The sequence below is a fragment of the Melospiza melodia genome, chromosome 14, assembly GCF_035770615.1.
Source record: "Melospiza melodia melodia isolate bMelMel2 chromosome 14, bMelMel2.pri, whole genome shotgun sequence".
In the NCBI taxonomy this organism is placed as follows: Eukaryota; Metazoa; Chordata; class Aves; order Passeriformes; family Passerellidae; genus Melospiza; species Melospiza melodia.
Window position 1 is genome coordinate 20,897,794 of NC_086207.1, and position 24,662 is coordinate 20,922,455.

The window sequence follows — 24,662 nt, forward strand, 5'->3', positions numbered from 1 at the left end:
GCTTGGTTGCTGAAATGGTCCTGAGATGGTGGTGATTGGTTGCTAAGATTGTCATGAGTGGGTGCTGATTGGTTGCTGAAATGGTGCTGAGTGGGTGCTGAAATGGTGGTGTGATGGTGCTGAGATGTTGCTGATTAGTGGTGAGATGGTGCTGAGTGGGTGCTGATTGGTTGCTGAGATGGTGCTGAGATGGTGCTGAGTGGGTGCTGATTGGTTGCTTAGATGGTGCTGAGATGGTGCTGAGTGGATGGTGCAAAGGTCCTGAGATGGTGCAGATTGCTTGCTAAGATGGCCCTGAGTGGGTGCTGAGATGGTAGAGATTGGTTGCTGCAGTGGTCCTGAGTGGGTGCTGATTCGTTGCTGAGATGGTGCTGAGTGGATGCTGCGATGGTCCTGAGGGGGTGCTGATTGGTTGCTGAGATGGTGCTGAGTGGGTGGTGCGAAGGTCCTGAGATGGTGCTGATTGGTTTCTGAGATTGTCCTGAGTGGGTGCTGAGATGGTGCTGAATGGGTGATGATTGGTTGCTGAGATGGTCCTGATTGGTTGCTGATTGGTTGCTGAGATGGTGCTGAGTGGATGCTGTGATGGTACTGATTGGGTGCTGATTGGTTGCTGAGATTGTTATGAGTGGGTCCTGATTGGTTGCTGAGATTGTTATGAGTGGGTGCTGATTGGTTGCTCAGATGGTGCTGAGGGGGTGCTGCTTGGTTTCTTAGATGGTGCTGAGATGGTGCTGAGTGGGTGGTGCAAAGGTCCTGAGATGGTGCAGATTGGTTGCTAAGATGGCCCTGAGTGGGTTCTGAAATGGTAGTGATTGGTTGCTGCAGTGGTACTGAGTGGGTGCTGATTCGTTGCTGAGATGGTGCTGAGTGGGTGGTGCGAAGGTCCTGAGATGGTGCAGATTGGTTGCTAAGATGGCCCTTAGTGGGTGCTGAGATGGTGCTGAATGGGTGCTGATTGGTTCCTGAGGTGGTGCTGAGAGGGTGGTGAATGGTTGCTGTGATGGTGCTGAGATGGTGCTGAGTGGGTGGTGCGAAGGTCCTGAGATGGTGCTGATTGGTTTCTGAGATTGTCCTGAGTCGGTGCGGTTTCGTTGCTGAGATGGTGCTGATTGGGTGCAGAGATGGTTGATGAGATGGTGCTGAGCGGGTGCTGAGATGGTGCTGAGCGTGTGCTGATTGGTTGCTGAGATGGTGGTGAGTGGGTGGTGCGAAAGTCCTGAGATGGTGCTGATTGGTTGCTAAGATGGCCCTGAGTGGGTGCTGAGATGGTGCTGAATGGGTGCTGTTTGCTTGCTGAGATGGTGCTGATTGGTTGCTGAGATGGTGCTGAGATGGTGCTGAGTGGGTGGTGCGAAGGTCCTGAGATGGTGCAGATTGGTTGCTAAGATGGTGCTGAGTGGATGCTGTGATGGTGCTGAATGGGTGCTGATTGGTTGCTGAGATGGTTCTGAGTGGGTGGTGCAAAAGTCCTGAGATGGTGCTGATTTGCTTGCTAAGATGGCCCTGAGTGGGGGCTGAGATGGTGCTGATTGGTTGCTGATTTGTTGCTGTTATGGTGCTGAGTGTGTGCTGATTCGCTGCTGAGATGCTGCTGATTGGTTGCTGCTTGGTTTCTGAGATGGTGCTGAATGGCTGCTGAGATGGTGCTGAGTCGGTGCTGATATGTGGTGAGATGGTGCTGACTGTGTGCTGATTGGTTGCTGAGATGGTTCTGAGATGCTGCTGAGTGGGTGGTGCGAAGGTCCTGAAATGGTGCTGATTGGTTGTTAAGATGGCCCTGAGTGGGTGCTGAGATGGTGCTGATTGGGTACTGATTGGTGGTGAGATGGTGCTGAGCGGGTGCTGAGTGTTTGCTGAGATAATGCTGAGTGTCCTAAAAGGCGCCGTAAAGCGCGACTGTCGTAAAAGGTGCCGTAAAGCGCGACTGCCGTAAAAGGTGTCGTAAAGCGCGACTGTCGTAAAGATTACCGTAAAGCGCGACTGTTGTAAAAGGTGCCGTAAAGCGCGACTGTCGTAAATACGGCCGTAAAGCGCGACTGTCGTAAAAGGTGCCGTAAAGCGCGACTGTCCGAATTGTTCCAGAGAGCCGAGGAGCCGAGTGTGGCAGAAAACAGCCGAGTTTCACCGAAGAGCCGATGATAGCCGACTGGAACCGATAGCTGAGTGTAGCCTACTTGAGCCGCATTTAGACAATGTGCCGAATATGACCGAGTTTAGCCGAACTGTGCCGAGTTCGGCCGAAGAGCCGAACTTAAACGAGTTTAGACCAAGACCCGAACCAAGCCGAGTTTCATTAAACAGAACCGAACGATGCCACAGTGCTGTGCCTGCAGTGCGCCTCTGCAGACGGCAGGTGGCGCTGTGCCTGCAGTGCGCCGGTGTAGATGGCAGGGAGCGCTGTATAAAGTAAGTATAGAATATCAACTATCTATAAGAAGGAATAAAAGCTCTATGTCACGTGCAGCAGTAGAAAATTTCAGGCTTCCAGGGAATAAATAGTTTTCTTTAAATCATTTTCGTTTTGGAGTTTTTTTTAATCCCAGGTAGCCTGAAAGTTACTACTGCTGCTTTTTTATTCTAAAGCTAGAAAGGAAAACCAAGATCAGAAATACAGGGAAAGAAAGAAAGAAAGGAAGAAAAAAAGAAAATAAGGAAAGGAAATGAAAGGAAGAAAGAAGGAAGGACAGGAAGGAAGGAAGGAAGACAGACAAAAAAACCCAAAAACCAGGAGGGCAAGGAGTAACCTAGGGGGAAAAAAAAGAAAAAGAAAAGAAAAAAAAACCAACAAAAACCAAACCCACAGAAAAAAACCTCGAGATGGGCGAGAAAACCACCCTCCCCCGAAAAAAACCCCAAGATGGGCAAGAAAAATCCCAGAAATACCACAGAAAAAAAAAAAAAAACAAGAAAAAAAACCCCAAACCCAAAACCAAACAAACAAAAAAACCCAAACAACAACAACAACAAGATGGGCAAGAAAAAAACGCAGAAGAAAATCCCAGGATGGGTAGGAAAAAGCCCAGAATAGAACCCCAAGATGAGCGAGAAAAATCCCAGAAAAAAAAAAAAAAAAACGGAAAATCCCCCAAGGAAAACCCAGGAAAAAAAAACAAAACAGAAAAGAACCCAAGATGGGCAAGAAAAATCCCTGAAAACAGACCAGGGAAAAACCCCAAGATGGGCAAGAAATAAAATCGCAACAAAAAACCAAGATGGGGAAGAAAAATCCAGGGGAAAAAAAAAAAAAGGCAAAGAAAAACCCAGAAAAAAAAAAAAACAGAAAAAAAAAAACCCCAAGGGGGCAAGGAAAAACCGGAAAAAACACCAAAATGGGCAAGAAGAAACGAAGAAAAAACCCCAAGAAGTGCCAGAAAAAAATCAAGGAAAAAGGGAGTAAAAGCCCCAAGAAACAAGGCAAGAAAGAGAGGCAATAAAGGCCACAAAAACTCAAGACAAAAAAAAAAAAAACAAAAACAAGACATGCCAGAAAAAGGTACGAAAATGGTTCTGCCAGGTGTGATCAAGGTGAGCGGGTTCAGTTTCAGGTCCAGGAGATGAACAAGTGTCAGATTAACTTGGGGCAGTGCTGTGCAATGCAGCCGTGACAGGATTTAAACTATATTTAAATATAGTTTAAATAAATTGGGGATTGCTTGGCTTTTATTGGGGTATAGGCTGGAGATTTCATAAAAAATATAAAACTCGAAATCCAAATATACCATATATATGTCGATATCAATAAATATTTAATACATATAAATATCAGTAAAAGAAATCTATTGTGTCAAAAGAATATATCTATTATTATATAAAAAGGTATACTCTGCAATATATATAATATCTATAAATACAACAAATGAAAATTACAAATATAGATGTGAATAGAATTACGACAAACAAATTTATTTTTAAAATTTTAAATGTGTTTTAAATAAAGGGGTGTCTTTGCTTTTTATTTCGTTAGAGGCAGGGGTTTTATTTTAAATAATATAAGTACTATAGAAATGTAAATCGACATACAGAAATATATAATAAATATATAGAGATATAAAGATATAATACCAAACTATGAATAGAAATAGAAATAGAAATCTATGTAAGTAACATGAAGAGATGCAATATATAATATAATTTTTATTATACAGTAATATAAATTCTAAATATAAATGCGAATATAAATATGAAAAATATATGATGGGGGCTCGGAGCAGCCCAGGTATGAGCTGTTAGGAAGATGGGGGCTCGGAGCAGCCCAGGTGTGAGTGTGAGGATGATGAGGGGCCGGCTCCTGCCGGGGCGAGGCTGTTTTAGGGGGAGGCTTTGCCTCAGCTCCCTTTTGCATGGAGCTGCTGAGTGGAGGGGTTTATGGGGCGCTCCCGGCGCTGTCTCATGGACAGACTGCGAGAGCTTCTCACAGGGTCGGGGGGACACCTGGAGCCGCGCTTGGATACGTGGAGCATCGCTTAAAGGAGGTGCCGAGGGACGAATCTTTGTGCCGGGGAGCAGCAGCCAAACAGGTGAGCCTGTGTGGGTTTGGAGCGGGGACTTTTGTCCTTCCCCTTTGCAATTTCATCTTGCCAGTCCCTCCCCGGTTCCCCAGGAACAAAAATGGAGCTTGTGAGGACAAAAGGGATTAAGGAGAAGGAAGCAGCTCCTCTTCTTTTATTGTCTGCGTTTGACCTGAGGGGATCCCTCTTGACTTGTGGTTTTAAGGGTGTTGATTGCAGGAAAAGCTGCCTTTTCCAGGCTGTTAGAAGTATCCCGGATGTCACAGGGAATCCCTGCGTTCTATTCTGAGGGGAATGGGAAAAGTATTCTTGTGGTGTTATGGGTTTGATTTGAAGGCAGCCACCCCATTTTCATCACCCTCGGGTTTAAATGGAGGGGGCAGCCCTGGTGTCCTTCCTTTTCAAGGGTTTGAATGGAAGTCGAAAGCCCCCTTTCCCATCAGTCGAAGGCTTTCATTTGGGGAGCGCCCCTTCTTTTCTGCTGTCGTAGGGGGTGAAATTTTAGGGGAGAACGCATTTCTTTGCCCTTGTTGAAGTGAGGTGAGCCCGCCTGCGGCGTCAGTTTCGGGGTTGGCTTGCGGGAAGCCGCAGCTCCGGCAGCCTTTGCAGGGCTGCAATGGGGCTGTGCCACTGCATTGGAGGGCGCTCCTCGTGCCCGCGGCCCGGCCCGGAACGTTCCCGCTCGGGAGCGCTGCTGGCACGGCCCGGGCAGCTGCCGGGGTGCATGGGGGATTCGGCGCGGCCGGGCCGGCCAAGGGCGGCAGGGGCGGAGCCGCGCCGGTGCGAGCCGTGCGGAGCCGAGCGGAGCCGGGCCGGGCCGGCCAAGGGCGGCAGAGGCGGCGCGGGCGCTGCTGCGCCGGCCCGGGCGGTGCCGGCCGCTCCGTCCGCTCCGGGCGCGGGGCTCGGGCGCCGCCGGTAGCCCCGGGCCCGGTGCCGGCCCCGCCGGGCAGGGGCAGCGGGCGGGGCTCCCCGGGGCGGCGCCGGCCCCGCGTGCCGGAGCAGCCGCCGCAGGAGCCGCTTTCCTGCCGGGAGCCGCGCTCCGTCCCGTGCCGGCAGCGAGCGCGGGGTTCGGCCGCTCAAAGTTCGGCGGTGCCGTGGTTCGGAGGCGCTTTGGAGGCGTTGATTGCATCGCTGTGTTCGGTTTGCAGCGGGTGTACGCTAAGGGATATGGTGTTCTTCCTGAGTGGTACGGTTCTCGGTGCCGGTAGGGATGATAAAGGTTCGTTTCGGATTGAGTTTTGTAGTCGGATATATATTTTTTTTCCGGGGTATTATGTTTAGAAGGGCGCGCAATGGTTTTTACGGGTTGTAGCGTGAAGCAGCGGTTCGCATTTTAATTCTGTTGCGGTGGCTTTTATTAGCGTGAGTGTGTAGTGTTTGTTTTGGAGAGCTTGAGGTAGCGTCGTGTCGTTCATAGCAGCGGGTTTTTAATCTCGATAATTGCATGTGAGTTTATCGTTTTCCAGAGCTTTTATTTATTTGGTTTGTTTGGTTGTAGTGTATGTTTTATGGTTACGGGTAATTTGGGGAACATTGTTTATGGTTACGTTTGTCTTTAGTCTTTGTGTTTGTTTCTAGGTGGTATTTTTATTTTGATAGCTTGAGGCACTATGGGTTTATTCAGTTGGGAATAATTTTTTTGTTGTAAATTTAAGTTTATTTGGTTTTGGGGCTTTTTTTTTTTTTTTGTATGTGTGTCCTTTGATGTATTTGGTTGTTGTTTTTCAGATTTAGTTTTGGGAATATGGGTATTTACATGGTGGGTCTTTTTAAGTATTTATTTGGGTAGTTGTTTTCTTGGTTTTTAGGGGTTGAAATTTTTTTTTCCCCATTTCGTTAATTAGTTCGGTTTTTAAAGTTATTTTTAAACAAAGAATTGTTTATTCTTTGAGTTAGTGTAGAGGTAGAATTTTGTTTATTTTTTTTAGTAACATTCAGGATCAGTGGCACTGTTTGGAGTTTATTAGGCTGGTTTCATTTTTTTCAGTAGTTTCTGTGATTTGCTGTGTGTGTTTCAATAGGGTTTCCTTTTATTTTTGTTCCATTTTTCTGACCTGATGAGAATTGTTATCGAAAAGAGCGTTGTGTGTTTTTTTCGCTGGCTGTTGCTTGGCTGTTGGAGGTATCTTGATGTTTTTGGAAGATATTGGTGGGAATTCGATGCTGTTTGTCATTTTATTTAGGAATTGGATTTTAAATGTAAAATTTAAGTGTAACGCTAATTAAACAAAACAAATATATGTATTGAAGTGAGAATAAAAATCCTAAAATGTAAATCAAATCGAATATGTTAATAAAAATCCATGTAACATATATCACTATATATTACAATAAGAGATAATTTTAATACAGGATATTATATATGTTTATAGATGTGTAAAAATAGATATTAGAAATAGAAACCCCAATCAAAAAATAAATATAGAAATGTATGACAAATATATGCAGACATATCTAGAAATAGAAAATATTCATAAATATGGAAAAATAAAAATTGATATAATACATAATGCAAGTAATACTGTATATAAAGTATTATAACATAATATAGGAAATATGTATAAAGTATTTCTAAATACAGTACATCAATATGTTATAATATTTAACAAATGATAAACATACATATCAAAATTATAAATATATATATATTTTTAAAAACAGTTAAATAAAGCGGGTTTTTTATTTGCCAATAGGCAGGGTTTTGACTTTAAAAATTACAAATACAAACAATATAAAGGTGGTAATCTAAGTATAGTAATATGTCATAAATACATCTAGATATGTAAAATTTAAAAATAGAGGAAAAAATTTGTTGTAGGAGTAGATATGACAAGGAATTTAAATAAGCATTTAAATAAACTTCTGGAATTTTATTTATATTATATATTATCATTATTGCGTCAAAAGAGACAATAAATATTAATCTGAATATAATTATACAAAGTATAAATTATACTATTTCAATGTCGCTTAAAAGAAAGGGCTTTTTTATGTTCATTTGTTTACTGATGGGGTTTTTATTTGGAATAATGGAACTGGTATAGAAATATTAATCTAAGTATAGAAATATGCAATCAATATATAAAGATATATATGAAAACACAACAGATAAATAAATATCAATAATAGGAATAGACGTAATGTACTATATCAATTACTTAACACATCAGTGTCCGGTATAAATATGCATGTGGATGTAAATATAAAAAATAGAAATATAAAACATATTTCAAGATGGTTTTAAAGGAAGGGGGCTTCTTTGGTTCTTGTAGGGTAAGAGGCAGGTGTTTGGCATTTATTTTAGAGGATTTTTGAGGGCATCGCAGCTGGTCTTCTGCCCGCCTTCCCCGCCCGCCCCAGAGCGCGGCAGCAGCGCAGCCCCCCCGCACAGGCAGCCGAGGGGCGGCGGCCATTACGCGTCTCTGCCGCGGCGCAGGCGCGATCGCGACCTTGGCAGCGGCTCGGCCGGGACGCGCTCGGGCGTCCCGAGATGGCGGCACCAAGGGCGGGAGAAAGGAGCCGCGCGGCCCGTGCCCCGGACCGGCTGTTGGGCACCCCGAGGCCGCAGCGGCGGGATTGTCCGTGAGGTACGCAGTGCCGAGCCCAGGGGCTGTGGGCTCAGCGGCGCCGCGGGCGGGCGGGTTCTGGGGGGCCGGTGACGGGCATTGGCGGGGGCGCTTCTCTTGGTCGTGGTACGTCCTGTGCTGCTGGAGAGGGGTTTTGTACTGGAAAAGCTCATTTCATTTGTCCGAATGAAAATAAGCTGCCCAGTATGGCCAAGGAGACAGCAGTAAGACACTTGCTTTGGTAGAGAATTCAGTGCTTCAAAGTGGGGGGTTTATTTCATTTTAGCATGGATGACTTAATAGTCGTGACAATGCCAGCGTTACAGCCAACGTTATCAGACAGATGTGGAGGAAAAAAATACACTGATATTCCTGTGCTGGCACGCATCTGTAGCTGGGAAACAGCAGAGGAGCTGCAGTGTACAGCTGTTAGCAGCAAATTGGGGAAGAACTGCTCTGGTGAAATTTGGGGTTCAGGTTGAGGATTCATCAGTGGCTGTCATAGTGTCTCAGTGACTCTCCGCCAGGCTGGTGTGGCCTCAAAGGCTGCCCCTGCTGCTGGCAGAGTGTGTGGAGCCTCTGCTGAGCAGGCAGTGGCATCCCCCCGAACACCTTCTCACAGCAGGGACGGAGATGGACCCAGCCCAGCGCGTGGAAATGGATCTCTCCAGCTGAACGCTCAGGTGAAGTGAGCAGAGAGCATGCCCAGCATGAACCAGGTGACCTGCACATCTCCAGGGTAATGATTCTTGCACCTTCAGAGCCACAGTATCGCTGAGCTTTTTTTTTCCCCAGGCTTTTAATCACCTCTCAAACAGACGAATACTCCCCTTGGAGGCTGCTGTGCCCTGTGCACCGGGGAGCCTGGCAGGTGGCCCCGTTGGTGAGAGGAGGGCAGCTGCAAGCAGGCAGCCCCCAGGAAAACACGGGAGTTTCAGTGCTTTCTGATGCCTGAGGAATGGGGAGATGGCCTGAGCTCAGCAGGAGTTAAGCGCGGCCATACAGAGGCCTGGCTGTTATGATTTAAGATCGCTTATTGAATGTCTGTAGTTTCTATAGATATTTGTATATCTGTCAAAGTAGGATATGGAGCCTTGTGCAGGAGAAAAAGAACTCTTTATGTAAGATATGACCTGGGGGGGGCATCATGCCAGGCTATCCCTTCCAGATTTGGAAGGCTTCAGTGTTTTGTGTGGCATGATGGGAAGTTTTGAAAATTAAGATTTTTCTCTTTGGTGCAGGTCAGATGGGTGACGCCTGGCAGCTCGTGCACTGCCACTGTGCTAACCTGTGTGCCTTCCCTCCCTGCTCCACAGGCAGAGCAACACGGGAGCAGCAGGGAGAGGTGGCTTTGTCCTGGAGGTTCCAGGAGCTCGGGGTGGATATGCGAGCCTGCAGCTCCAGGCTGCCGCAGGACCCAAGGGCTGCACACACCCAGAGCGTACAGGTACTCTCAGAAACGTGGGCTGTCGTGGCTGAGCCCTCAGGAGTTGGCAGTGCCAGCTGGGAGAAGAACAGTAACTTCCAGCCTTTTCTTTTGTCTGCGTTTCCCGTGTTCAGGCAGTCTGATTACTTCTGGGCATTTGCCCAGCAGGGTGCGAAATGCTTCAGGGGCTAAAGGGGGAAAAAAGGGAAAAACAAGCTATAATCTAACCCTCAGGAGGGAGAAGATATCTGTCAGGACAAACTCTTAAGAGAAATGGGCTGAAGAATACTTGTTTACTCAATCTTCCGTATCTGTAGCTAGTTCAAAGAGGTCTCAAAGTCCTTCCCATTAGCAGAGCAAAGGAAGAACAGAAAAGCCCTCAGCCTAAGCCATTAAAAGCATCAGAAACAGCAGCAGCTTTGTGTGCTGGAGTGTGGCAGGCATTCCTAGGTTGGCTTTTTAGTTTTGCATCTAGCACTGGTAGAGGAAAGTTCTTTGCAAGGTGATAGTTCCAGCCTTGTATTGAAATGTGAGCAAAGAGGAACTTTCTCAGTTGGATTTGGGTTTATTCACAGCACTTGTGAACAGAGTTAACATTCAGATAACATGTGCATGGAATGTGCTGCGGGTTACCACAAGTGACAAAGGAAGTGGGACAGGGACAGGGCACTTTCCCCTTCAAGGTACTGTTTTTTTCTGGAAGAATGATGCGAGAGCAGAAAAGTTGCAATGGCATTGCAGTTCCCTGCACAGAATATACCCAGGGAGGTGAAGCACAGCCCAGTGGTGCCATTCACCTGCACCACAACTGGGAGCATCAGTGAAGTGAGGAGGACTGAGGAGCTCTCCCCTTTAGCAAACACAACAGTCATGTCAACCAGTGTCACCCTTTTCCAGACCACTGGCATGTGCTTGGGGACAGTAACCTGTGTTTTTTACAGCCAGGTCTTCTGAGCCGCTGCTCACAGTGAAAAGAAACTTGTGTACAGGCACTCTGCAAAATTGCCACCTCAGATGCCACTGAAGCACAGCTTTGGCTTTCAGGCATCTCCCCTACAAGCTGTCCCTTGTGGCGTTTCCGCACTGGATTCATTGTAAATTCATTCCTCCCATTTTTTATTTGTAATTTCCAAAGAATATCAGTTGACTTTTACGGCCTCTTCAGGGCTCCCCAAGCTTCACACCACACCTAAATGCTCGTTTTCACTGCCTGAAGGGCTTTTCTGACCCAAATGATTCTATGAATTTGGCCTGTACTTCAGCTTACGGGGAAAGCTGTACATTGATTGCATTTTGGAGAAAAAGATTTTACTGTCCAGCTGTAAATTTATCTTGTGCTTTGTCTTCCAGGTTCGCTCGTATTGTAATTTGCAAACGGCACGGCAAATGCCACGAGAGCAGCTGCGGAAGGTGGCTCAGAAGCAATGACAAGAATGTGCTGCAAAGTTGGGTCCAGCAGTCCAGCTTCCCGACACGGTAGGGCAGACACACCATTTGATAAAGCATCAAACGCTGTAGTTTTTATTCTTTGCGTTTGTCTGTGCTCCCATTCTGATCACCCCTTGAAGTATTATTTTTCAAAATAAGTATTTATGTATAAGTATTTATGATAAGTATTTATTTATAAGTATTTATGATATCTAGGAGAGAAATCATGTTTATTCAGGGGGAGCCATAATTTTCATCTGTTTCAAATGCACCAGGTGTGTTTTAAGCCCTGCACACACAGCGAGAGCTGCAGAGCTTGTAGTGCAGTTCACTGCAGCACTGATTTATTCTGTATTCCAGTAACCGTGCGCTGGGGTGCCAGCTAGGCTCAATACCAGGAGCGGGAGAAGCAGACTGAAGAGGTGCTTTGATTGGAGCCCAGCCAGGTTTCAGGCAGCCTGCAGAGTCTGCCCTTGCAGTACACACCGGTCTGCTGTTGCCGTCCCCTGGAAAAATCCCTAATGGATATTTCCAAACGTGGGGAGGAGCATCTGCTCCTGTCACGGAACTGCTGGGGGCTCTTTGCCCTCGAGCTCCGTGCAGTCTGCCCAAGAACAGCGTGTGCAGCAGGCTGTTAGCGCTCTCTGCAGGGTGAAGCACCTTCAGCCAAGGTCAGTCAGTGCAAGAGCAAAACAATCCTGCCAGCAAAACCTGCTACTAGAGAGGCAAACAATTATCCTTCCAAAGGAATTCATCCTTCTTCTCCCTTACAACTCTCCTGTTTCATCACACCACAGAATGGTTTGGGGTGGAAGAGATCCTGAAAACGACCTAGTTCCACCCCTGTCCTGGGCAGGCTCACCTTCCTCTCGGCCAGGGTGCTGTGCTGTCACAGATCAGGTGACAGATCTGTGGAAATTGTAATGATATTATTAAGGCGCGTCTCTTATCGCCTTGCCCTTCATGAAGCCCGAGGCTGTCTTGTCCTAGTTTAGCTTTCTGATGTGGAGGAACAGAGCTGCCAACTGATATGGAATTTGGTGCTCTCTGTGGAGTGACGTCCTGTAAAAATTCTGTCACGATGGCTCTGCTCCATAAAGAATGACACGGCCTGACTGTCAGCGATTTTTGCTTCTGCAATAGTGTAAAAATGCTAAAATTTGAACACTGCTTATTATTTCAAAAGAGAATATTTAAAAACGTGAAGCGATAGCTAAAATTACGCCTGAAAGGTAGCAGCAGCAAATACATAGAATATTTCTCCCTGTTTGTAGATATACTTTTCATTCAAAATTATGCTGATGGGGATATGCTTTTATGTATTTAGTGACCTTTACAGATTTCTTCCCCGAGTTTTTTGAGTTCATAGAATCATGGAATAATTCAGGTTGGAAGGGGCTCTGAAGATCACCTGATTCCAAGCCTGCTGCCGTGGGCAGGGACATGGTTCCATGGACCAGGTTGCTGTGAGCCTGATCCCAGAGCACCAATGGGCCTCAAACACTTCCAGGGATGGGGCAGCCCCAGCATCTGTGAGCAACCTGTGCCAGCCAGGTGCCAGAGGAGGAAGAAAGCCCTTCCCACCCGGAGCAGAGGCTGCTGCAGCTTCGTGCAGCCTCGTGTCACCGAGTGTGTGAGACAGAAAGGCCCTTCCCGTGGAGGGGTAACAGCACTGAAAGATCTTTTTTGGGAGAAGCGGAGCAATGGCACGCCAAAGCAGCCTTCAGTTCTTGCAGCAGAGTTGGGAACAACTTGAAGCAGCAGCAGAGCTGGCCTGGTGCCTGGCAGCTCTGCAGGCAGTGGGGATGGAGAAGCTGCAGTTATCTGTCTTCTCTGCTGAGTCTTTAAAAATGAGACACATTTCTGTAGTTTCTTTTTGAGCATTACGTGACAGTTCCCCCTAGAAGTCCAAAGGCAGCTGTTTTCTTAGCAGGAGGAAGTCAGGAAGAGGCAAAGCAGGCAAAGACATCAGATAAGTCTGGATAAAAATCTTGGCTAACCTGTTTTTTCCCCTTCCTCCAAACAGCCAATTCTGAAGCACTGAGCAGAGCCGATCTCTGAGAGCTGACACGGGAGCTCTGGTGAGGACAGCTGCTCCCCTGCCTCGGTGTGGGACCTGCTGAGCTGCCGTTCCTGTGGTGGGAGTGTTTCTCCTCTCATCCAGGCAAGCCAGAGACCTCCTAGGGAAGGGGCAGGTAAGGTTTAAGTGCCGAGATCTCTCCGGTAAGAAGTGACGTGACAAAAGGAAATGGCCTCAAGTTGCAGCAGGGAAGGCTTAGATTGGCTTTGAGGACCAGTTTGTTCACTGAAAGGGTGGTCAGGCGTAGGAGCGGGCTGCCCAGGGCAGTCCCCATTGCTGGAGACATTTAAAGCATGGCAAGATGTGGTGTTTAGGGACCTGATTTGGGTGGGGGCTTGGCAGTGCTGGGGCAGCAGCTGGGCTCGATGACCTTAGAAGGCTTTTCCAGCCTAAAGGGTCCTATGGTTCTGGAAAGCCTTGACCCCTCTGGCTCTAATGCAGCACCTGGATGCTGACAGAAGGAGGCTGGTCATAGACCCTGGAGGTCCCTGTCCCCCAGGGAGGGAGAGGACAAGGCAGTGTCACCTGCAGGGAGGGTCTCGTCCCCAGAGAGCAGCCAGCGACTCCATCCCTGCCCGGGGCTCTGGGTGCACCCTCGGGGTGGACGCCTGCCCTCAGGTTTCCCTCTGGGCACCCGGGGAGGGAACCAGGTCCATCCGCGTGGCAGCTGCAGGGCCTGCAGGCTCTGGGGCTCTGCAGCTGTGTGCCTTGTCACAGGGTGGCAGGGACGTGACACTGCCCGGCCACGCCGCTGGCCTCGGATCCTTGCTGCTTTGCTCCTGATCCCATATGGATGTACCAGCCGTCTTCTGTCTTTTCTTTAAAAGTGTCCTTGGGATAGTTCAAAGAGAGGGTAATTAGTTATTTCAAAGCCTAAATATTTTACCTATTGGCATTCAAGAGAAAAGACAAAAACCTGCTTTGCATCCTTCTGCCTGGAAGTCATTGTCTCACAGATAAGTGAGGAAGGGGCTGGCCGGGGTCAGCCTCTGCAGAGCCTCAGCTCTGGCTGCTCCTGCTTCCAGGGTAAACCCAAAAGCTGTCATGATCAAAAATGCAGGTAGCCCTTCTGTCCAGAGTCACAGGGGCCATTTCTTCTAAATTACTCAAGATGGGAAATCATTCTTCAGAACTTCAGAAGAAAGTTGGGAGCTTGGGAACTTCAGAAGAAAAAAAAACCCAAAAACATACATACGTTTATAAGAGTGTGTATATACATACATTTCCTTCAATAAGGAAGAAAATCTTAGAAATATCATGTCATGTCTGGCTTCCTAGAGAAGATCCTTAACTCTGGGCTTCTGAAAGCAAATGGCTGTGCATTTATAGGAGCATTATATGCCTCCCACAGTAATCTTCTACCCTTCCCCATGGAAAGGAGAGTTTGGTGATTTTACTGTTCTGCTCTCCCAAGGGTGTTGCAGGCTGTGTGGCAGGGAGCAAGGCCTTTGATGCTGCTCATCAGACATTTTCCCACAGAATTCTCCCTGCAATGATAAAATTAGACTTGTGTTAGTGAGCAGTCAAGTAGAGCAGGTAACATTAGAAAAGAATTGTTTCTGAGCGGCTGTTCACTAGCATGTGCTTCCCCTTTCCAGCAGAGTGCAGCCGCCCAAGAAAGGATTTTTTGTGGCTCAGCCAGATGTTCTCCTGCCTCCCGCCAAGACCCTGAGATGGAGCTGAGTTTGCATTCCAATTTATTGGAACAGAGGCTCATCAGAAGTTTCCTCAGCTATCTGAGGCACAGAGCCCTGGAGCCAAGTAAGCCTGAGCTGCTGCATGCTTGCTGTGAGCCTTGGGGTGAGTGTGCATCATTGCAGGTTTGGGATTGACTGATATGTGCTAAGGAAACCAGAGGGAGGGAGGGAGGGAAATCCTCTGTTAACATGTGCCAATTCTTCTGTCAAACTCATGACGGCAGGACAGCGTGAAGACTGAAATTGTAAGAAGATGTGGAGGGAAACAGAGAATCTGACGGGAGCATCGAACGCACAAGTGCACAAATTTTGCTTGGATTTAAACTCAGAAGTTGTAAGGAATTTGGGAATGAGAAGGGACATTTCAGAAGGAGAAGAAGTTGTTGTTACAGTCCTGGCATAATCTTTTGTTCTAGCTAATAAAGGAAGTTAGTTTAAATTAAAAAAAAGAAAAAAATGTGGGGTTTTTTTCTTCACTATTATATTCATTGGTGGTATATGGTGTGTTGTTTTATTTCTTGGTATTATTAACTCTGTGTAAATTGTTTTTGGAGTGAAGCTAACTTTCTGGATGGGTTGGTTTGTATTTGAGGTAGGATTAATTACAATAGGTTTCTTTAATAGAGTTCTGATAGGTATTACTTGGGTTTTGGTTTTGTTTGCTGTATATATAAACATACACATTTGGTAGGGCCAGCTTGGCTGCTGGAGTTTAGCAAATGACCTAAATTGTTTTTTTGTTACATCCTGTGATCAGTTTTAGGCAGTGACTTTATACTGCTTTTAGGATTTTCTTATGCAATGGTGAGAAAATAGGCAGGTCTGATACTTGTTTGACTTTTTTTGTACTTAATGTTTCATGAAATTCTGTAAGCCAAGCGATCTACTGGTTAAACTATACCATCAACTCTTCCTCATTCCTTTGGGCCTAGATTCCCCATTTCCCATGTCTCTCTGTCTACTTGTTATCATACCCAGCTAGGCCTCCTGTGAACTGGTCTTGCCAGAAGGGCTTGCTGAGTTTTCCACTGTGTGGAAAAGAGATCCCATTTGGAGCCTGAAGCCTCGTGTTTCCTGTAGGATTTCCACTCCTAGAATTGCACACTTTGAAGGATTTCTTATAGCAGAAGTTTTCTGGGAGCTAGGACTCTGGCTGGATTAGGGTCTCTGGACTCTCAGGTGAAGTGACCTTGAGACACTAGGGCATGCAGATTTCCTTGCTGTTGAAAAGAGCTATTGTTGGCACCCAGGAGCCATGGTCTGAATGGGGGTGTCACCTCTTAAATTTGCAAATGTAACAGGATTTCTTCTAAATGAATGGTGCTAAGAACATAAGGTCTGGCTGGCTTTCGACTTAGAGGCGCCTCCTCTAAATTGGTCTTCAGATGCTAGGTTGGAAAGTGTTCCTACATATGCCAAATAGCCCTTGTTATGCAGTTAATAAGCTTCAAAGTACACATGGAGTTGCTGCCCCTGCAAAGATTTTGGCAGAGCCTGGTTGTGGTGCCCCATTCCACTCCACCCCCCTTAGCAGGTCCTTATGGTTGTATGGGGAATCGTTGTGGAGCATGCCAACCCAGCTCCATCCTGGGAACAGCACCTGTATTTTACCCTAAAATTTCTGTCCCATTATAGCTCCTGTTAGGATACAAATGTAACTCGGTTTCCACTGATTTTACCCCCAGTCATCTTTCCATACAAACATTGCTCCGCTCTCCAGAGGATTATTGTGAGCAGATGTGAGCTCTGCTGTCCCTTTGGACTGACAAAGGCAGAGGTTTTGTCCCAAGTTCCTTTTGAACCTGTCTTGCACCTGTTACGAGTCCTCAGTCTCCTGCAATTTTGTGGGTCAGTGACATGTAAAACAGCACAGCTGGCTGGCATGCTTTGCTTATGAGGGGAGACAAGAGAAGAATCCCTCTGCTCACACCAGACCTGCAGCTGCCAAACCTCACCAAAGCACCTGAGGAGCCCCCAGGGACTGATGGTACAGAAGGGAGGTGATGGAGGACAGCACAGCAGGCAGCCTGCCCTCCATCTGGGTGTGAAGAAGGCAGGGCTGGGAACTAAGCAACATCCCAGCAGGTCTGGCTGATGGTGCCACCCTGAGGGCTTCCCCTGCCTTTGGGCAGTCCCAGCTGCTGCAGCTCACTTGACAGAGACTCATTGTCTATACTGTGCTTGGCTGCACTGGAGATGATGAAGCCGAGGACAGCAATGGTTGCCTTCGCATCCCCTGACTGCAGATGGGAAGGAGGGCAAGCTCTGTCACCTTGGGAAGGCATCTGCAGATTCATTGCTGCCCGTCTCTGGAGCATGGCTCCATCGGGGGATCGTGGTAAGGACAGCAGTGCTCACCTAACTCTGCACCTGAGGACAGCTTCAGGACCTTGTCATACTGTGGGAGAGCAGAGCTTCACAGTAAATACCAGCTAACATACTTAGTACCAGTGTTAACACTAACAATCCTTACCTAAATATTAATACTAGTAACACTATGCGTATTATTAGAGGCTGGTAGAGTTCTTAAGGCTGAGGCTTGCATGAAGAACACAAAATTAATTAACGTTGCTGATTATGCTATTGTGTTGAAATACTTGGCCTCCACTGCAGTAGCCCCACACTAACCTCGATGGCCTGCCCCAGCAGGTCCCAAAACACCTGGATGCAGATCAGCTTAAGCTTCACTGATGTGATAAACAGAGTTCATTCTTTAAAATTTTTAAAAGTTTATTAAAGGATAAAAGGACAAAATAATCCAGCACTGGGATGCTTTTAGCACACAGCCAAAGAGCACAGAGGTAGCTTAAAAACATGTTCACTATATACTGTTACATTGCTGAGGTTACATGCATATTCATTAACTTACACATTATTCAAACATTCCTTTGACTTTTTGATGTTCCAGGAACTCTCTTGTTTGGTTTTAACCTCTGACTTGTCTGCAGAACGTTCTGTAAATGAGGTCTACACATTTTATTTCTTCCTGTAGTTTTATCCTGTTGCTTCACACTCCCTGATAATACCGATAAGAGTCGATAAATGCTTCCTGGATGCTTAAGCTCTTTTTGTCACTATTATCACTTGGTAGGGGCAGTCTGCAGTTATAAGAAACAGAATAATTGCTTTACACCATTTTCTGAGTTAGTTACATAGAAGTACTTTAGTTTCTATTTCAACATTTTGCTAAAGCCTACGATATATTTATCAGGCTACTATTCATATGAAATATACAGTGCATACATAAACTGGCATATTACACTATACAAAGCAGTTCAAAGTAAGTATAAGTTTTACCATATCAAAATACTTGTAATGCAAAAAGCTAATCTATGAATGTGAAAGCCAATATTGTTTTATCATCTATAACATCCGACGACGAGGGTGAGCAGCGGGCCCGCAGCAGGCGGAGGGCGGGCAGGGGGACGCGGGCACTTAACTTTGGCCAGGGTGCTGATCTCGGCCAGTCGGGGCAGGCCAAGTCCCCGCAGAAGCGGAAGCACTGCGGTAGAAGAGGCACCCAGAGCCCGCAGCGGGCGCTGCACGCCCTCCCCGCTCCCGAGCCCTCTCCTCACCAAATCGCCGCCGCTCCCTAGTCCGCCCTGCTGTCGCAAAGACGACACGGAACCCCTCCCGGGCTACACTCCTCTCCGCCTCCTGCCCCGAGTGCCGATGGGGCTCTCCGGTAGGGGCTCTGCGGGAGTCTTTTCGCCGGGACCTGGGCACGAGAGAAGGCCGGAGAAGGGGACGGGGGTTTGGCGAGCGCGGCCGCCGCCGCCGCCGCCGCCGCCGCCGCCGCCGCCGCCGCCGCCGCCGCCGCCGCCGCCGCCGCCGCCGCCGCCGCCGCCGCCGCCGCCGCCGCCGCCGCCGCCGCCGCCGCCGCCGCCGCCGCCGCCGCCGCCGCCGCCGCCGCCGCCGCCGCCTGCGAGCTCCGCCCCACGCTCCCACGGGCCTCAGCCTGACGGCTCCTAAACCTGCCAATCACGGCCCGCCTTTCTCCGTCCGCCCTGTCCAATCACAGCCGCCCTTTCAAACCGGAAGCGGTCCCGCCAATCTCAGCCCGCTCAGTCGCGGCTCGCCGCCTCAGACTGGCCCCGCTCGCCCGTACGTCTGAGGCGCCGCTCCCGCCACCGCCGCTTTGGGAGCCGGCGGAGCAGCGTCCCCGCTGCCGCTGCCTCGGCAGGCGCTGTTGCGGACGGGAAGGGCGGCCGGGAGCTTCCAGTTCAGGTCCTGGTCGGGATCAGGTTCTGGTCCAGGGAAGCGGGCAGGCGGCGGGGAGCGGGCGGACGCGGCCACAGCAATGGCGGCGGCGGGAGCAGCGCTTGAGGGGACCGCGGGGAGTCGCGGATCCGAGCGCGGCGGGAATTGGCGGGCTGGGATTGGTGGAGCCGGCAGGCGCTGCCTCGGGTTGTGATTGGCTGGCTGTCCGCCCGTGGGGCATAAATAGCGGGCGTTGGAGAGGCAGCGGCGTCAGTTCGGCGGCGAAGCTGGGAGCGACGGGAGCTGCGGATGCGCGGTCCGAGGAGCGGCGCTGCGGCAGGACGGGACCCCCGCGGCAGCTGATCCGGGGAGCGCTGGTGAGCACGGACGCGATGCCTGCGGCCGTATCTGGGGCCGGCCGTGTCCAGTTCTTTCTGCCGCGCCCTGCGTGGCTCGGGTAGCCGGCGGCTGGTGTGGGGCCTGGAGTGGCGCGGTGGGGGGGGGGGGGGGCACCGTCTGCTGTCACTGGGGGCTGGGAAGTAGCCGTTTTGTGGTTTCTGGATGTAAAGAAACGTTCAGAATACGAGGAATAAAGCTTGATTTTGTATTTTTATTACTTTATTTTGTTTTTACTTGTAATGTTTTTTTTCTTAATTGTGTTATTTTATTATTGCCTGTTTTAATACATCTTTTTGGTTTGATTTGTTTTCTTTACTAGATATGTCATGTTAATTTGGTAAGGGTTGTGGGACTGGGGCTGAAACACCAGTTGTGAGAGCAGTGGGGACATAAAACCCCAGGGTGTGGAATAATGATTTTGGCATGAGTCAGGCCCAAAACAATGTGGAGTGGTGGAAATGCTGAGGCTAGATAAATGCCATGGGAGGAAGGCATGGAGCTGCAGCACAGGGCCTGCAGGTTATGCCTGGGGGTTCCCAGCCCCTGCCCTGTGGTAGCAACGAGGGGCTGAGGGTGTGGGGGCTCAGAGGGTTCTAGGGCCCAAGAACCAGCCCAAGAGTGCCTTTTGGGATGGGGGGGCAGGAGTCCAGTGGCTATTCCCAGCCCCTGCAGCTGCCTGAGGGGAGGTGAGGGGGCCTTTGTGCAGGTGCTGGGCTAAGAGCCAGGGTGAGGGGGAGGGTGGATGTTGAGCTTCAGGCCTCCAGTGTCCCCAGAGTTGGGATGCCACTTAAGGTTGCCACTTAGGGCTGGGTGGGTGGATGGGACAGCTTCTAGAGATACTGAAATTGTAATGATGGCAGTAACTGATTTGTGGCCTTATCAACAGCCCCAAGGTGCAGTGAGAAGCATGAGCAGCTTTTAGCTGCAGCCAGTAGGAAGCTGAGGAGCTGGAGCTGAGGCAGCAGACCTGGAGGAGACAGAAATATGGTAGGGTTTGGTGTAAAACCCCGGTGGGGCTGGGATAGGGATTGTGGAGCGGGGAGGTGAACTGCATGGTTGGAATTGAAATTGCTGTAAGGGCTGTGATCAGAGCTCAAGAACTAGAGCTAAAACAAAGATCCTGTCCTGAGAAGCACAAGTAGTATTGTGTGGCACTACTGTGAAGATTTTGAGCAGAAAGTGCAAAAGAAGAGCTGGCAGTTAAATAAAGCTTGTGGGACTGGAGCTGAAATCACTGGGGCCGGGGTGGGGACGGCAGTGCTGCAGAAAGAGTCACTGCTACAAGGGATACTCACTGTGCATCTGAGGACGAATCGCAGAATGGGACACAGAGCTGGAAGAAGAGAGCTGGCAGTAAAATAAAGCTGGTGGGAAAAGGGCTAAAAGAGCTGGGATCACTGGGCCTGGTCTCGTCATTGTGCGGCTGGAATTGCGGCTTAACACACCACATTAACCTTAGGGCTGGTACCTGAGACTGTAGTGTTCCTGCGCCGAGATCACTGTAGGCCTGTGACAGGGATGCAGGGGCTGGGTATTGCCACTAATAGTAGAACAGGATGTGCGGGGTGGCGAAAGGGTGAAGCTTGCGCCTGAAAACCCCGTCGATGGCAGAATATTGCCTGCGCCTGTGATGGCAGCTCTTGGGGCGCACTGTGGGGCTGGGAAGTGGAGTGCGGGGCTGGCAACGTGAATGAAAATGGCAAAGGCACTAGACCTGTGAACGGGGCTGTGGGTATCCAGGAGAACTTACGCAGGGGGTGGCAAAGTGACTGGGGACTGCTGGGTGGGGGCTAAAATCACTGCAGGGCTAGCATATGGATGGTGGGGTGGGCTTTCGGAGGCTCGTGCGGGAGATGAATTGTTTCCAAGCTGGAGCCAAGAGCCAGATGCTGGCATTTGAAGCTGGAAAAACACAGAGCTGGAGCTGGAAGAAGAGAGCTGGCAGTAAAATAAAGCTGGTGGGAAAAGAGCTAAAAGAGCTGGGATCACTGGGCCTGGTCTCGTCATTGTGCGGCTGGAATTGCGGCTTAACACACCACATTAACCTTAGGGCTGGTACCTGAGACTGTAGTGTTCCTGCGCCGAGATCACTGTAGGCCTGTGACAGGGATGCAGGGGCTGGGTATTGCCACTAATAGTAGAACAGGATGTGCGGGGTGGCGAAAGGGTGAAGCTTGCGCCTGAAAACCCCGTCGATGGCAGAATATTGCCTGCGCCTGTGATGGCAGCTCTTGGGGCGCACTGTGGGGCTGGGAAGTGGAGTGCGGGGCTGGCAACGTGAATGAAAATGGCAAAGGCACTAGACCTGTGAACGGGGCTGTGGGCATCCAGGAGAACTTACGCAGGGGGTGGCAAAGTGACTGGGGACTGCTGGGTGGGGGCTAAAATCACTGCAGGGCTAGCATATGGATGGTAGGGTGGGCTTTCGGAGGCTCGTGCGGGAGCTAAATTGTTTCCAAGGTGGAGCCAAGAGCCAGATGCTGGCATTTGAAGCTGGAAAAACACAGAGCTGGAGCTGGAAGAAGAGAGCTGGCAGTAAAATAAAGCTGGTGGGAAAAGAGCTAAAAGAGCTGGGATCACTGGGCCTGGTCTCGTCATTGTGCGGCTGGAATTGCGGCTTAACACACCACATTAACCTTAGGGCTGGTACCTGAGACTGTAGTGTTCCTGCGCCGAGATCACTGTAGGCCTGTGACAGGGATGCAGGGGCTGGGTATTGCCACTAATAGTAGAACAGGATGTGCGGGGTGGCGAAAGGGTGAAGCTTGCGCCTGAAAACCCCGTCGATGGCAGAATATTGCCTGCGCCTGTGATGGCAGCTCTTGGGGCGCACTGTGGGGCTGGGAAGTGGAGTGCGGGGCTGGCAACGTGAATGAAAATGGCAAAGGCACTAGACCTGTGAACGGGGCTGTGGGTATCCAGGAGAACTTACGCAGGGGGTGGCAAAGTGACTGGGGACTGCTGGGTGGGGGCTAAAATCACTGCAGGGCTAGCATATGGATGGTGGGGTGGGCTTTCGGAGGCTCGTGCGGGAGATGAATTGTTTCCAAGCTGGAGCCAAGAGCCAGATGCTGGCATTTGAAGCTGGAAAAACACAGAGCTGGAGCTGGAAGAAGAGAGCTGGCAGTAAAATAAAGCTGGTGGGAAAAGAGCTAAAAGAGCTGGGATCACTGGGCCTGGTCTCGTCATTGTGCGGCTGGAATTGCGGCTTAACACACCACATTAACCTTAGGGCTGGTACCTGAGACTGTAGTGTTCCTGCGCCGAGATCACTGTAGGCCTGTGACAGGGATGCAGGGGCTGGGTATTGCCACTAATAGTAGAACAGGATGTGCGGGGTGGCGAAAGGGTGAAGCTTGCGCCTGAAAACCCCGTCGATGGCAGAATATTGCCTGCGCCTGTGATGGCAGCTCTTGGGGCGCACTGTGGGGCTGGGAAGTGGAGTGCGGGGCTGGCAACGTGAATGAAAATGGCAAAGGCACTAGACCTGTGAACGGGGCTGTGGGCATCCAGGAGAACTTACGCAGGGGGTGGCAAAGTGACTGGGGACTGCTGGGTGGGGGCTAAAATCACTGCAGGGCTAGCATATGGATGGTAGGGTGGGCTTTCGGAGGCTCGTGCGGGAGCTAAATTGTTTCCAAGGTGGAGCCAAGAGCCAGATGCTGGCATTTGAAGCTGGAAAAACACAGAGCTGGAGCTGGAAGAAGAGAGCTGGCAGTAAAATAAAGCTGGTGGGAAAAGAGCTAAAAGAGCTGGGATCACTGGGCCTGGTCTCGTCATTGTGCGGCTGGAATTGCGGCTTAACACACCACATTAACCTTAGGGCTGGTACCTGAGACTGTAGTGTTCCTGCGCCGAGATCACTGTAGGCCTGTGACAGGGATGCAGGGGCTGGGTATTGCCACTAATAGTAGAACAGGATGTGCGGGGTGGCGAAAGGGTGAAGCTTGCGCCTGAAAACCCCGTCGATGGCAGAATATTGCCTGCGCCTGTGATGGCAGCTCTTGGGGCGCACTGTGGGGCTGGGAAGTGGAGTGCGGGGCTGGCAACGTGAATGAAAATGGCAAAGGCACTAGACCTGTGAACGGGGCTGTGGGTATCCAGGAGAACTTACGCAGGGGGTGGCAAAGTGACTGGGGACTGCTGGGTGGGGGCTAAAATCACTGCAGGGCTAGCATATGGATGGTGGGGTGGGCTTTCGAAGGCTCGTGCGGGAGATGAATTGTTTCCAAGCTGGAGCCAAGAGCCAGATGCTGGCATTTGAAGCTGGAAAAACACAGAGCTGGAGCTGGAAGAAGAGAGCTGGCAGTAAAATAAAGCTGGTGGGAAAAGAGCTAAAAGAGCTGGGATCACTGGGCCTGGTCTCGTCATTGTGCGGCTGGAATTGCGGCTTAACACACCACATTAACCTTAGGGCTGGTACCTGAGACTGTAGTGTTCCTGCGCCGAGATCACTGTAGGCCTGTGACAGGGATGCAGGGGCTGGGTATTGCCACTAATAGTAGAACAGGATGTGCGGGGTGGCGAAAGGGTGAAGCTTGCGCCTGAAAACCCCGTCAATGGCAGAATATTGCCTGCGCCTGTGATGGCAGCTCTTGGGGCGCACTGTGGGGCTGGGAAGTGGAGTGCGGGGCTGGCAACGTGAATGAAAATGGCAAAGGCACTAGACCTGTGAACGGGGCTGTGGGTATCCAGGAGAACTTACGCAGGGGGTGGCAAAGTGACTGGGGACTGCTGGGTGGGGGCTAAAATCACTGCAGGGCTAGCATATGGATGGTGGGGTGGGCTTTCGGAGGCTCGTGCGGGAGATGAATTGTTTCCAAGCTGGAGCCAAGAGCCAGATGCTGGCATTTGAAGCTGGAAAAACACAGAGCTGGAGCTGGAAGAAGAGAGCTGGCAGTAAAATAAAGCTGGTGGGAAAAGAGCTAAAAGAGCTGGGATCACTGGGCCTGGTCTCGTCATTGTGCGGCTGGAATTGCGGCTTAACACACCACATTAACCTTAGGGCTGGTACCTGAGACTGTAGTGTTCCTGCGCCGAGATCACTGTAGGCCTGTGACAGGGATGCAGGGGCTGGGTATTGCCACTAATAGTAGAACAGGATGTGCGGGGTGGCGAAAGGGTGAAGCTTGCGCCTGAAAACCCCGTCGATGGCAGAATATTGCCTGCGCCTGTGATGGCAGCTCTTGGGGCGCACTGTGGGGCTGGGAAGTGGAGTGCGGGGCTGGCAACGTGAATGAAAATGGCAAAGGCACTAGACCTGTGAACGGGGCTGTGGGCATCCAGGAGAACTTACGCAGGGGGTGGCAAAGTGACTGGGGACTGCTGGGTGGGGGCTAAAATCACTGCAGGGCT

At 49.7% G+C, this 24,662-nt stretch overlaps 1 protein-coding gene across 19 annotated transcripts; it reads left to right on the forward strand.

The window, feature by feature from the left end:
• The first annotated feature begins 3,513 nt into the window (after positions 1 to 3,513).
• Positions 3,514 to 17,465, forward strand: LOC134424953 (uncharacterized). 19 transcript variants are annotated; one of them, XR_010029523.1, is made up of 8 exons: positions 3,514 to 3,528; positions 4,421 to 4,520; positions 8,700 to 8,816; positions 9,394 to 9,524; positions 10,854 to 10,979; positions 12,958 to 13,126; positions 14,610 to 14,772; positions 14,933 to 17,465. XR_010029523.1 is itself a non-coding variant. In XM_063169153.1 (8 exons), the coding sequence occupies exons 1-6, from the start codon at positions 5,722 to 5,724 to the stop codon at positions 12,965 to 12,967; spliced, it is 747 nt and encodes a 248-aa protein (XP_063025223.1). In that variant the 5' UTR covers positions 5,521 to 5,721; the 3' UTR covers positions 12,968 to 13,126; positions 14,610 to 14,811; positions 14,933 to 17,465. The 19 variants fall into 19 exon arrangements, 5 of the variants coding, with proteins under 5 accessions (XP_063025223.1, XP_063025222.1, XP_063025224.1 ...); XM_063169153.1 differs by lacking the exons at positions 3,514 to 3,528; positions 4,421 to 4,520 and adding exons at positions 5,521 to 5,730; positions 7,784 to 8,098 and having other exon boundaries at positions 8,605 to 8,760; positions 14,610 to 14,811; XM_063169152.1 differs by lacking the exons at positions 3,514 to 3,528; positions 4,421 to 4,520 and adding exons at positions 5,521 to 5,730; positions 7,784 to 8,098 and having other exon boundaries at positions 8,605 to 8,760.
• The last annotated feature ends 7,197 nt before the right edge of the window (positions 17,466 to 24,662 follow it).

Bases quoted from the DNA above. Each gene is read 5' to 3' on its own strand.
- LOC134424953 (XM_063169153.1), top strand. The intron at 8,761-9,393 runs GTGAAGTGAGCA...CCTGCTCCACAG, and splicing joins CTCTCCAGCTGAACGCTCAG to GCAGAGCAACACGGGAGCAG. The intron at 9,525-10,853 runs GTACTCTCAGAA...TTTGTCTTCCAG, and splicing joins CACACACCCAGAGCGTACAG to GTTCGCTCGTATTGTAATTT.